Source organism: Salmo trutta, chromosome 35 (genome assembly GCF_901001165.1).
Source record: "Salmo trutta chromosome 35, fSalTru1.1, whole genome shotgun sequence".
Classification (NCBI taxonomy): domain Eukaryota; kingdom Metazoa; phylum Chordata; class Actinopteri; order Salmoniformes; family Salmonidae; genus Salmo; species Salmo trutta.
The window spans coordinates 28,923,912-28,937,165 of record NC_042991.1 but is presented as its reverse complement, the minus strand read 5'-3'; the positions used below and the strand labels follow the sequence as shown (position 1 = coordinate 28,937,165).

Below are 13,254 nucleotides of genomic sequence, written 5' to 3'. Positions count from 1 at the left end.
GGCCAGTTCGTACTATCACGACTCAGGATATGACCCAGATGCAGACACGGGAGGAGAATAGTACAGTTTTCAGATGATTTAGTAGAAACACGGGGCAGGCAAAGGGCAGGTCGAGGGCAGGCAGAGGTTCGTGATCAAGTCAGAGTCAGGCAGGTACAGGACGGCAGGCAGGCTCGGGGTCAGGGCAGGCAGAATGGTCAGAAATGGGAAAAACCTGGAAACAGAACTAGAGAAACAGGAAGGTGGGAAAGGACACTGGTAAGACCTGACAAGACAAGACGAACTGGCAACAGACAAACAGAGAACACAGGTATAAATACACAGGGGATAATGGGAAGATGGCCGACACCTGGAGGGGGGTGGAGACAAGCACAAAGACAGGTGAAACAGATCAGGGTGTGACAATACTAGGCATTCTATATTATACTACAATATCAGTCTAACTGAATATGGATGTTGTGTTGGTTGAATGTTCCAGGCAGGTTCCAGAATGTGTTCTTGTGTTGGGTAATGGCAGCTGGTTTAGCAGGCTTTGGTGCTGTGGCGATGTTCTTCACCACGCACTGCTTCGACCTCTTGTAGAAGATTTGTATGTACTGCAAGTCTCCTGGAAATACATGAAGACTGATCATGAGGATGTGTAACCATACACTAAAACATGTTCATCTGTAAACAAAAAAGGGTACAGTACTGGTATTTGTTTTGTTACATTCATAGTCAATGTTGGGGCATTGAGATGGGCTGTTAGCAAAGATGTGAAGAGTTTGAGGGGGGCTTGACTTGTAGACAGTTTAAGGTATTGGTGATTTTGTTTGCTCGAGAGGGTATTGTGATTTCATAAATACCTTTGGCTGTCCTGGCTTGTTTCAAAGTCAGATGATGTTGAGCTTGAGCTTATTCCAGGCTGAAAGCTTTAATTCACTGAGTCTACAGGCTCTGTACTACTAAAGTTGGCATCAAGGTCATCATCATCAGCAGCAGGAGTAGTCTGTAGGACACACAGTAGTCAGTGATTAGACAACATTTTACTACTTTGTCCCCATCGATACAAACTCAAACAAGGTACTATATCCACCCCCCTCCCCCCCACCTAATGTCAATAGATCATTCATACTAAACTTTAGACACAATACCACCCCCAACCAACACCAGTCAGTCAGTCACCCACACCATCCCCTCCTTACTAACAGCTAATTTTCTCCAATTGTGAATTCAAGCCTTGCATGAACAATCAATTAAGCCTCCATAATACAGAGAAAACTACAGTAGAAGTTGTAGTCTACTTGTAAACACACCAACTATGACAACAAGACAAGGAGCATGTTTATGCCTAGCTCCAATATATTTATTTGCTCATCATGGAAAGATTTAGTCGATTTTAGGTGACATACATTAGTTCCTGGTGCTGAGCTTGATGTTGATGCCTCTGCAAATGTTGATGGGATCGGACTCTAAATAGAACACATAACCTTAGTTACGTTAGCTTCTGCGGTAGTACGTTAGCTTGCAAAGTTACAAATCACATTGCCAGATAGCAGCTGGCTTACATTGATATGCTTTGGAATGTCTAGCCAACGTATTATGAAACCCGATAAACAATTGTAGTTCGCTAGTTAGCTAGCTAGGTAATGTTAGCTTATTTTCTGCTGCGCTGATGTTAGCTGATCAGATGCCTTCCTCTTTAAAGTGAAGGGGAAAATCGATGGAATAGCATAATTCTTCAATGTTCGACAACATGGCAACCCCATCAGTTGAAACTTTAGTTTCGTTTCGAAATCCTCTGGCTGAAAGTGCTGGCTATAAACACAGACATTTAGCTATTTATCATATCAATTGGATACACCTCCACAGAGCGGTCCTCCACATCCTGAAATCACTATGAATTCTGCTTATTGTGGTTTGCTTACAATAAGGAAATGTAGCTGGCCCGTTCCTACTGGTGAGATGCAGAAACGCTTGCATTTTTGTGTAGTGGAAATATTCTAAATTTGTATGACATATATGATATGCTAATAACATATTAATGAACATACACACTACCGTTCAAAAGTTTGGGGTCACTTTGAAATGTCCTCGTTTTTGAAAGAAAAGCACATATTTTGTCCATTTAAAATCAAATTGATCAGAAATACAGTGAAGACATTGTTAATGTTGTAAATGACTATTGTAGCTGGAAACGGATGATTTTTTAATGGAGTATCTACATAGGCGTACAGAGGTCCATTATCAGCAACCATCACTAATGTGTTCCAATGGCACGTTGTGTTAGCTAATCCAAGTTTATCATTTTAAAAGGCTAATTGATCATTAGAAAACCCTTTTGCAATTATGTTAGCAAAGTTGAAAACTGTTGTCCTGATTAAAGAAGCAATAAAACTGGCCTTCTTTAGACTAGTTGAGTATCTGGAGCATCAGCATTTGTGGGTTTGATTGCAGGCTCAAAATGGCCAGAAACAAAGACCTTTCTTCTGAAACTCGTCAGTCTATTCTTGTTTTGAGAAATTAAGGCTACTCCATGCAAGAAATTGCCAACAAACTGAAGATCTCGTACAACGCTGTGTACTTCTCCCTTCACAGGACAGCGCAAACTTGCCCTAACCAGAATAGAACGAGTGGGAGGCCCTGGTGCACAACTGAGCAAGAGGAGAAGTACATTATAGTGTCTTGTTTGAGAAACAGATGCCTCACAAGTCCTCAACTGGCAGCTTCATTAAATAGTACTCGCAAAACACCAGTCTTAATGTCAACAGTGAAGAGGCGACTCCGGAATGCTGGCCTTCTAGGCAGAGTTCCTCTGTCCAGTGTCTGTGTTCTTTTGCCCATCTGGATCTTTTCTTTTTATTGGCCAGTCTGAGATATAGCTTTTTCTGTGCAACTCATCCCAGTGAAATAGAGCAGTGAAATATGTAACTTGTTTTGCATATCTAAGCATACCTCTTAAACTGTCTGTATCCTACTGACTCGTATTTTTTTAAAGAAACTAAATATGCTTCTCTGCATCTCTGCTAAAAATCTGGGTAAAATATTTAAAGGAATGTGAATCTTATTCAATACATTTAGTTATTGCTTGCTTTTCTTAAGTCTATCAACCTTGCCAGCAGGCATGCCAGCTAAGATAGTTAGACAAGCTAGCTACTAAAATGGGTTATTATCTCTCTCTCTTTATATATATAGCCTGCAATCAAACCCACAAATGCTGATATATATATATATATATCACCTATGAATACAAACTGTTCCCTGATACATTACAATCGTATGTGTCTAAAGGTCGTTTTTCGGGAACAAAAACTACAGTCCGTCGGCCTGAATGACAAGAAGAAGCAACCCGTCTGACTTTGACAAAACCACAACAGGAAACTATCCTTGAACTGCTTGCGCGTACTCGGTCAGCTGACACACTCGAAGTCATGTGATTTAATTCCTGTAGGCAGAGAGAGTGAACACAAGTCGCTGCGTTTGAAACAAAGTATATCGTACTTGTATTTTCTATCCCGGCACGTCCAACATGGCTTGGACAAAGTATCAGCTATTTCTTGCGGGTCTTATGCTCACAACCGGCTCTATCAACACGCTATCGGCAAAGTAAGTGTACGCTTCATTCATGTTGTCAATTGATTTCACGGTCTACGATGTAGCCAATGACATAGGCCAGTGGTGAGCATCTGGTTGATCGCAAAGCCATTCCTATTCGTTCAACAAACACTTATGTAAAAAAAAAACAACAACAACGATAAAGCAATGGGTCCCTAATTGTGTTATTCGTTTCGCGGTAGGTGCGCTTGATTCAGCAGTTTTAGCGCCGGGAAGGCAAAGTGTTCCCATTTTGAACCATGTATATGTCTGAAGATAGAACTTTGCCTACCCAGTAGGCCCAGAGAGCAAATGAAGTGGACCTATAGTTCTACCGCTGGCCAACCCGATAGTTTAGATCACGGTGCCTGCCGTTTCCTCGAGCGATAGACTGTAAAAGGAATGCTCGAACGTACAGCAAATATGATCATGTGAGATTTGAAACCTTTTTAAAACCGTGACTAGTGAAAGACTCGACAAATACAGCAAAGAGCTGCTGTTTATGAGTAAGTTCATGTTTAAGTTGTCGATCAGAACTGTCACTTTTTTTTCAACAGTTTTACTAGTCATAAAATGCGCGTTATCAGCACTGCAGCTGTAATGAATGAGTATAGCAGTGTTTTGATAAGCTTGCGTTATTGTTTGTGGCTTGTGTATTTGTTAATATCGAGGAATATTTCACTTTCTCTGGTTATAGGAGTAACAACATGAATTGGCGCAGGAGGCAGAAGTAATGCAGTGCGATTTAAGTTTCACCATCTGCTGGAAGACTGTCCCCTTTTCTCAGCCTATGGCGGGAGAGAGGAGGCACTGTGAGTCGGGTGAGAGGCAGCCTCAGAGCTGCTCCCTCCCTCATACTGACCATCAGATGCAGGCCATCAGTCCAATAAAAATACAATTATTATGCTCATTCGGCTGTGTCTCAAAAGTAATGCAACAAATTATGTGTTACCAATGTTCTCATATACCTACAATTTTGAAATATAATTTTAAAATGGTCTGAGAAGAACATTGGCAGGGAAATTCAAGCTTAGCCAATATGCAGTGATACTGTATTGGGCCTATAGCCTACTGCACAAACCTCATTGTTACAGAACTGTTTTTAATCGGATAATGTTGCACAGGCTTACATTTAAGTCATGTTAAAAATAAATCGGAGCAGTAGATCTCTGCTTGCGTTTTGACTCAGAAAGTGATCTTGACTCAGAAAGTGATCTTGACTCAGAAAGTGATCTTGACTCAGAAAGTGATCTTGACTCAGAACGTGATCTTGGCTCAGAAAGTGATCTTGGCTCAGAAAGTGATCTTGACTCAGAAAGTGATCTTGACTCAGAAAGTGATCTTGACTCAAAAGGTTGGTGACCACTGTCCTAGACATCAAGATTTGGGCTACAATGTTTATTGCACTGTTGAATCCTTGTCAACTGAATTATTGTGGCTCAATCTCTTTGTATATTTTACAGTAGGCTAAATTAGGTGAGGCTACTTGACATTGTATTGTGCTTTTGGGAAAAGGCTAGATTTCCATGATGCCATTGTTGTAGGCCTAAATGCCTGTTTTTAAATTGCTTTGGTCAGCAATGAGCCAATCTGTCTGTAAACAATGACTGGTTGAGAATTAGAATCTGTATGTTTGCTTACTAGCTTAGCGTAGGTGTAGCCTAAATGCAATGTATGACAAAATTTGAAATTGTGAAATTGCTAGACACAGGGAGGGAAACCTTTCACGTGCTCTTGCGTCACTGTTGATTAATACATGTATTTTGATGACATGAAGCGCGAGGACACTGCTGTCTCTGCAAATCACATTTGCTTTGTTGCCACAAAAGAAGCAGACTTCTCTAAACTACGGCTTGGCGTCTCAACTTCTCTTTTGCCGTCATGCAAAATGTGATATAGACTGGGCCTATAGGTCGTAGTTGTGCTACCGTGGGCTCTTTTATGTCATGTGGAAATGGCACTTTATCAACGTGGTCTAGTCTGGCAAGTCCCATCAGTATGTCTCAAATCACAACTGGACTGGAATACTGTATAAAATACATGGTTGCTCTTGCTCAGTGCAATGAGACAATGTAGCAAATGGAGAGATCATGTTTCATCTGCTTTCTTTGGGCTTCTTTCCAGAGCAGTCACCAGAAACCAAACTTCACTGTCTGTGCTTCACTGAGGAGAATGGTATCTAGAGCTGAGAACAGTTTCCTCTTGTTGATTAAAAACGTAGATGTCAGTAGCCCTTTGAGATGATTTAACCAACTCTATATGTTATTGGATTTGGCAATGTGTGAATGTAAAACTTCCTCAGATCAACAGCTAAATTCAGTCAATCAAACAGTTACTCAACTGGGTACAGTGGTGATATGGAGCTCAGACTGCTACTGTGAGGAAAGGGCCACATCATCACTTTGTGAGGCGCTGAGACCACAGCCCTTAGTCTATATTCAATCAGCAAGGAGAACTCACATGCTGGTCATGCCTCTACTGATCAGGCCTATTGGACTATAAAAGTCAGCGGGTGTTCAGGTAGCTAGGCACAGACGACTAAGTCACTCATTAACCCCTATGTCACCGTGTCATACTTTGAGCATTTGATTGAGTCTGCCTGGAGTGCCAGATGGGTGTGGTTTGAACTTTTGGGACTATATTGTTCGTTCCATTGCGCAAAGCAAGCTCAATCAAACGCAAGTATTTGAAAGGAGACTGGTCTCATGAACAGATTGGTTTCTGACTCTGTTAGTGTGACATTCTTGAGCAAACTTAATAAACTTTCTCTTGTTCTCCCCCAGATGGGCTGACATGTTCTCCGCAAAGGGTTGCAAAGACTCCCCTGAACACACATTCTCCCACCCGTTTGTACAGGTACAGTCTCCCTTCCCCTCATAAAAAACACAGAATATAACTATATAAGCTAGACCTAAATTAATTACTTGATGTTTATCAACCGTGTTGATAGGAAGGTTCCTAAATGCTGTCATTGTCTCTTCTGTCTCAACTGTGTGTTTCTGGCTCATTCCCCCCTCCCCCCACATCGCTCTGTCTCTCCCTATCTCTCTAGGCCGTAGGGATGTTCCTGGGGGAGCTTAGTTGTCTGGTCGTCTTCCACATGCTGCTTTGTCACGACAGACGAAGACCAGAGCCAAAGATGAACACGGGCCAGAGCTTCAACCCCCTCCTCTTCCTCCCCCCTGCCCTCTGTGACATGACCGCTACCTCCATCATGTATGTTGGTACGTGATCCCAACATCCTAGATATTTATCTTCATTTTGTGTTGCAGTGGGCTCCAGAGTTTTCTGGGAATGTGTCGCTCGCTGCTTGGGACACCATTTAATTCCCTCGCACTTTACATAATATTTTCATAATTTGACAATTCACACCAAAAAGGGCTTCCAAGTTTGATTCTTCTAAAATATTCTTCAAAGCTGCAAGAAAGTCTAAATGATCTATAAAATATTATGGTCAGAGGCACAATTTTAAACTGTATTCCCCTTTAGGTTCTTGTGAAGTGTCTGCCATTTGTTTTAAGGAACTGGAACACAATAACGGAGAAGTCTCGATTTCTGGGTCATCAAGGGGAAAGTTGGTGCTGACTGTCTGTGGACCTGGGATCAATTAGTATTTGCTTTCTTTTGTTGAGCCAATTGAATAGTTAAAAAAATGCAACCCTCACCCATCTGCCACTCCAGGCAGGCAATTTTTTACATACATACATACATACATACATACATACATACATACATACATACATACATACATACATACATACATACATACATACATACATAGCCTACCTGGTGAAATGAGGTTTTTTTGGGGGGGGTTTAAAAAATAAAAAAAATAAAAAAATATATAATTTCACCTTTATTTAACCAGGTAGGCTAGTTGAGAACAAGTTCTCAATTGCAACTGCGACCTGGCCAAGATAAAGCAAAGCAGTTCGACACATACAACAACAGAGTTACACATGGAATAAACAAACATACAGTCAATAATACAGTAGAAATAGTCTATATACAGTATGTGCAAATGTGGTAGGATTAGGGAGGTAAGGCAATAAATAGGCCATGGTGGCGAAGTAATTACAATATAGCAATTAAATACTGGAATGGTAGATGTGCAGAAGATGAATGTGCAAGTAGAGATACAGGTCGCAGTGGTAGGTAGTACATGGGGCTTTGGTGACAAAACTGATGGCACTGTGATAGACTGCATCCAATTTGTTCAGTAGAGTGTTGGAGGCTATTTTGTAAATGACATCGCCGAAGTCGAGGATCGGTAGGATGGTCAGTTATACATGGGTATGTTTGGCAGCATGAGTGAAGGATGCTTTGTTTGTGAAATAGGAAGCCGATTCTAGATTTAATTTTGGATTGGAGATGCTTAATGTGAGTCTGGTAGGAGAGTTTAGTCGAGCCAGACAGCTAGGTATTTGTAGTTGTCCACGTATTTTAAGCCAGAACCGCCCAGAGTAGTGTGTGTGTGTGTGTGTGTGTATTTTAACCTTTTTTATTTAACTAGGCAAGTCAGTTTAGAACAAATTCTTATTTACAATGACAGCCTACACCAGCCAAACCCAGACAACGCTGGGCCAATCATGTCCGGTTGTGATACAGCCTGGAACAAGAAATAAACCAAATCCTATTTGAACCAAGGTCTGTCTGTTACCCTCTGTGACTCTATCCTCTCTCCCCAGCCCTGAACATGACGAGTGCCTCCAGCTTCCAGATGCTGCGTGGGGCGGTGATCATCTTCACGGGCCTGCTGTCGGTGGCCTTCCTGGGGCGCCGCCTGGTGGCCAGTCAGTGGACGGGCATCTTTGTCACTATTCTGGGCCTGGTGATGGTGGGCCTGGCCGACTTCATAAGTGGAAACAAGGACGACTCACACAAACTCAGCGATGTCGTCACTGGTAAGGGAGAAAGAATGGTGGGTTGGAAGGGAATACTTCCTCTGTCAAAGGTAGGCCTGGCTTAGGACACATCGTTAAGATGGTAGGACTGAGTTAGAACACATCGTTAAGAGGATAATGAGTAGGCACTTAGTGGCAAAGGTAGGGTCCTGATTGAAAATAATCTTTCCCTTCTTCCACACTTGAATTATTCACAGATCTAGCTCATATATGTGAATGCAACCCTTCCAAGCTGTAAGTGTAAGTATTGTTGTCCATTAGTTTACTCCAATAAGGGGAGGGGTAGTAGGGTTAGGGGGGGAAAATAAAGGGGGAAAGTATGTGTGTGTGTATATATATATATATATATATATATATATATATATATATATATATCAATCACACACACACTACCATTCAAAAGTTTGAGGTCACTTAGAAATGTCCTTGTTTTTGAAAGAAAAGCTACATTTTTTGTCCATTTAAAATCAAATTGATCAGAAATACAGTGTAGACATTGTTAATGTTGTAAATGACTATTGTAGCTGGAAACTGATTTTTAATGGAATATCTACATAGGCATACAGAGGTCCATTATCAGCAACAACCATCACTAATGTGTTCCAATGGCATGTTGTGTTAGCTAATCCAAGTTTATAATTTTAAAAGGCTAATTGATCATTAGAAAACCCTTTGCAATTATGTTAGCACAGCAGAAAACTCTTCTGATTTTAAATAAGCAATAAAACTTGCCTTCTTTAGACTAGTTGAGTATCTGGAGCATCAGCATGTATGTGTTTGATTACAGACTCAAACTGTCCAGAAACAAAGGACTTTCTTCTGAAATTTGTTTGTCTTTTCTTGTTCTGGGAAATGAAGGCTATTCTATGAGAGAAATTGCCAAGAAACCTGAAGATCTCGTACAACGCTGTGTACTTCTCCCTTCACAGAACAGCACAAACTGTCTCTTACCAGAATAGTTAGAGGCGTGGGAGGCCCTGGTGCACAACTGAGCAAGAGGACAAGTACATTAGTGTCTAGTTTGAGAAACAGACACCTCACAAGTCCTCAACTGGCAGCTTCAATAATTAGTACCAGCAAAACACCAGTTTCAACGTCAACAGTGAAGAGGCGACTCCGAGATGCTGGCCTTCTAGGCAGAGTTGCAAAGGAAAAAGCTAAATCTCAGACTGGCCAATAAAAATAAAATATTAAGATGGGCAAAAGAACACAGACACTGGACAGAGAAAGATTGGAAAAGAGTGTTATGGACAGACAAATCTAAGTTTGAGGCGTTCGGATCACAAAGGAGAACATTCGTGAGATGCAGAAAAAATGAAAAGATGCTAGAGGAGTGCTTGACACCATCTGGCAAGCATGGTGGGGGCAAAGTGATGGTCTGGGGCTGCTTTGGTGGTGGTAAAGTGGGAGATTTGTACAGGGTAAAAGGGATCTTGAAGAAGGAAGGCTATCACTCCATTTTGCAACGCTGTGCCATACCCTGTGGACAGCGTGTAATTGGAGCCAATTTCGTCCTACAACAAGACAATGACCCAAAGCACAGCTCCAAACTATGCAAGAACTTTTTAGGGAAGAAGCAGTCAGCTGGTATTCTGTCTATAATGGAGTGGCCAGCACAGTCACTGGATCTCAACCCTATTGAGCTGTTGTGGGAGCAGCTTGACCGTATGGGACGTAAGAAGTGCCCATCAAGCCAATCCAACTTGTGGGAGGTGCTTCAGGAAGCATAGGGTGAAATCTCTTCAGAATACCTCAACAAATTGACAACTAGAATGCCAAAGGTCTGCAAGGCTGTAATTGCTGCAAATGGAGGATTCTTTGACAAAAGCGGAGGACACAATTTATTACTTCAATTAAAAATCATTATTTATAACCTTGTCAACGTCTTGACTATATTTCCTATTCATTTTGCAAATCATTTCATGTAAACTCAGAAAAAAATAAATGTCCCTTTTTCAGGACCCTGTCTTTCAAAGATAATTGGTAAAAATTCAAATAACTTCACAGATCTTCATTGTGAAAGGTTTAAACACTGTTTTCCATGCTTGTTCAATGAATCATAAACAATGAATGAACATGCATCTGTGGAACGGTCGTTAAGACACTAACAACTTACAGACGGTAGGCAATTAAGGGTCACGGTTATGAAAACTTAGGACACTAAAGAGGCCTTTCTACTGACTCTGAAAAACACAAAAAGAAAGATGCCCAGGGTCCCTGCTCATCTGTGTGAACGTGCCTTAGGCATGCTGCAAGGAGGCATGAGGTCTGCAGATGTGGCCAGGGCAATAAATTGTTTTTATAATAATAAAAACAATAAGTTTTCCCTCAGCAGCAACATCTTGCCAAAACAAATATCCAATGAGGAACTACCATGTAAAGGCCTTACCTCTCTCTTCTGACCCCCAGGTGACCTTCTGATCATAATGGCCCAGGTCATTGCTGCGGTCCAGATGGTTCTGGAGGAGAAGTTTGTCTACAAGCACGACGTTCATCCTTTACGGGCAGTAGGCACTGAAGGTACAGTGAATATATACGTTTCTGGGTGTATGCATTGGGTTAATGTATAACTCTATCTACAGAATGTAGCAGTGGTGTTTGTACAGCTTTGAGAGTGAAGCTTACAGTTAAGATATGCAAGCGTAGCAACTAGATTTTTACATGTCTAAGTAGTACTTAGTAACCTGTTTGACATTTCTCTTTTGTTTCTGAAGAAATAATCATAATTTCTGTGTTGTCACCTTTAGCGCCGTATCAAAGACAGAATGTTTGTAGCTCATTAGTAATTCATCCAGACTCCATTCATTTCCAACCTTCTTCTCCTCCATCTCTCTAGGGTTCTTTGGCTTCTTCATCCTCTCGCTGCTCCTCATCCCCTTTTTCTACATCCCGGTGGGGAGCTTTAGCAACAACCCCCGACACGTCCTCGAGGACGCGCTGGACGCCTTCTGCCAGATCGGCCACAACCCCATGATCGTCCTGGCGTTGCTCGGCAACACAGTGTCCATCGCCTTCTTCAACTTCGCCGGCATCTCCGTCACCAAGGAAATCAGCGCCACCACGCGCATGGTCCTGGACAGTCTGCGCACCGTGGTCATCTGGGTGGTCAGTCTAGCTCTGGGCTGGGAGCAGTTCCATGGTTTACAGGTTCTGGGTTTCATTGTGTTGTTGGTTGGTGCAGCGCTGTATAATGGGCTTCATCGCCCCCTGCTGGCCAAGATTCCGTGCTGCGCCAACATGGTGGAGGAAGAGGAGGGCAATCCGGCAGAGAGGGCAAGACTGCTGGATGAGGGAAGGGTGCAGGAGGAGACCTAACTGACATGATGAACTCGCAAAATGCTGAAAGTGATGGTGGGGGGAGCGGGGGTCTGACATCGATGTGACAAACTCGCCATACTCCTGACCACACCGGGTGTGTGACATGAAGACAACACATTTCTCAGATTACTGTACAAGACCCAGTCTTTAAAACCATGTTCACTCCTGGTAGTACATTTCAGGTGACATGTTTATAGGATCTTGGAATAGCCTTCTTTATGGCTTGTTGCAGCATCAGTTAAATATGTGTGTTAATGGTGGCAGGCATTTTATAAATCACCAAAAGGTTAAGCATAACACTGTTTTGATAGAGTGCCATACTGTGGTCATTGATAGATACAATCACGACTGAAATTGTTGGCACACTTTATAAAGATGAGCAAAAACAACTAAAATAAATCATACCAATACTGAGCTATATTGTTTTCTATTTTTGGTGGGAAATTATATTTTATACTAATACAATTGCTCAGATAAAAGGATTTTGTTTAACAAGTCATTAAAAAAAAGCGGGAACGTTGATTTAAAAATGTAAAGCTGAACTTGCACGATGCGGTTTGAATAGAGACCTAAGTTAATACAAGTCCATGATTTCATACCAGGAGAAGTCATAAAGAGGTCAGCACAAATGTCAATGTTCCCTCTTTAGCGGAGACTACAATTGAGCCAACATTTATTTATTTATTTATTTATTTCACCTTTATTTAACCAGTTAGGCCAGTTGAGAACAAGTTCTCATTTACAACTGCGACCTGGCCAAGATAAAGCAAAGCAGTGTGACAAAAACAACAACAGAGTTACACATAAACAAACATACAGTCAATAACATAATAGAAAATCTATGTACAGTGTGTGCAAATGTAGAAGAGTAGGGAGGTAAGGCAATAAATAGACCATAGAGGCAAAATAATTACAATTTAGCATTAACACTGGAGTGATCAATGTGCAGATGATAATGTGCAAGTAGAGATACTGGGGTACAAAAGAGCATGAGGGTAAGTAAAAATATGGGGATGAAGTAGTTGGGTGTGCCTTTTACTGATTGGCTGTGTACATGTACAGTGATCGGTAAGCTGCTCTGACAGCTGATGCTTAAAGTTAGAGGGGGAGATACAAAACTCCAGCTTCAGAGATTTTTGCAGTTCGTTCCAGTCATTGGCAGCAGAGAACTGGAAAGAAAGGCGGCCAAAGGAAGTGTTGGCTTTGGGGATAACCAGAGAAATATACCTGCTGGAGCGTGTGCTACGGATGGGTGTTGCTATGGTGACCAGTGAGCTGAGATAAGGCGTGGCTTTACCTAGTGAAGACTTATAGATGACCTGGAGCCAGTGGGTTTGGTGACGAATATGTAGTGAGGGCCAGCCAATGAGAGCATACAGGTCGCAGTGGTGGGTAGTATATGGGGCTTTGGTGACAAAACGAATGGCACTGTGATAAACTACATCCAGTTTGTTGAGTA

The 13,254-nt window shown here is 41.8% G+C and overlaps 1 protein-coding gene and 1 long non-coding RNA gene across 3 annotated transcripts; one reads left to right on the top strand and one right to left on the bottom strand.

Annotated features, from left to right (window-relative positions):
- Positions 1-331: 331 nt before the first annotated feature.
- On the bottom strand, positions 332-3,412 carry LOC115175005 (uncharacterized). Of its 2 annotated transcripts, none has more exons than XR_003871893.1 (4): positions 3,221-3,412; positions 1,392-1,451; positions 846-988; positions 332-607 (listed from the first exon to the last, which is right to left on the bottom strand). It is a non-coding gene; the product is annotated as an uncharacterized LOC115175005 (long non-coding RNA). The 2 variants fall into 2 exon arrangements; XR_003871894.1 differs by having other exon boundaries at positions 3,253-3,412.
- LOC115175004 (solute carrier family 35 member F6) lies at positions 3,392-12,213 on the top strand. The gene is made up of 6 exons (XM_029734116.1): positions 3,392-3,585; positions 6,357-6,429; positions 6,626-6,797; positions 8,262-8,477; positions 10,887-10,997; positions 11,314-12,213. Exons 1-6 carry the CDS (start codon positions 3,509-3,511, stop codon positions 11,790-11,792), a joined length of 1,128 nt encoding a protein of 375 aa, XP_029589976.1. The 5' UTR covers positions 3,392-3,508; the 3' UTR covers positions 11,793-12,213.
- The last annotated feature ends 1,041 nt before the right edge of the window (positions 12,214-13,254 follow it).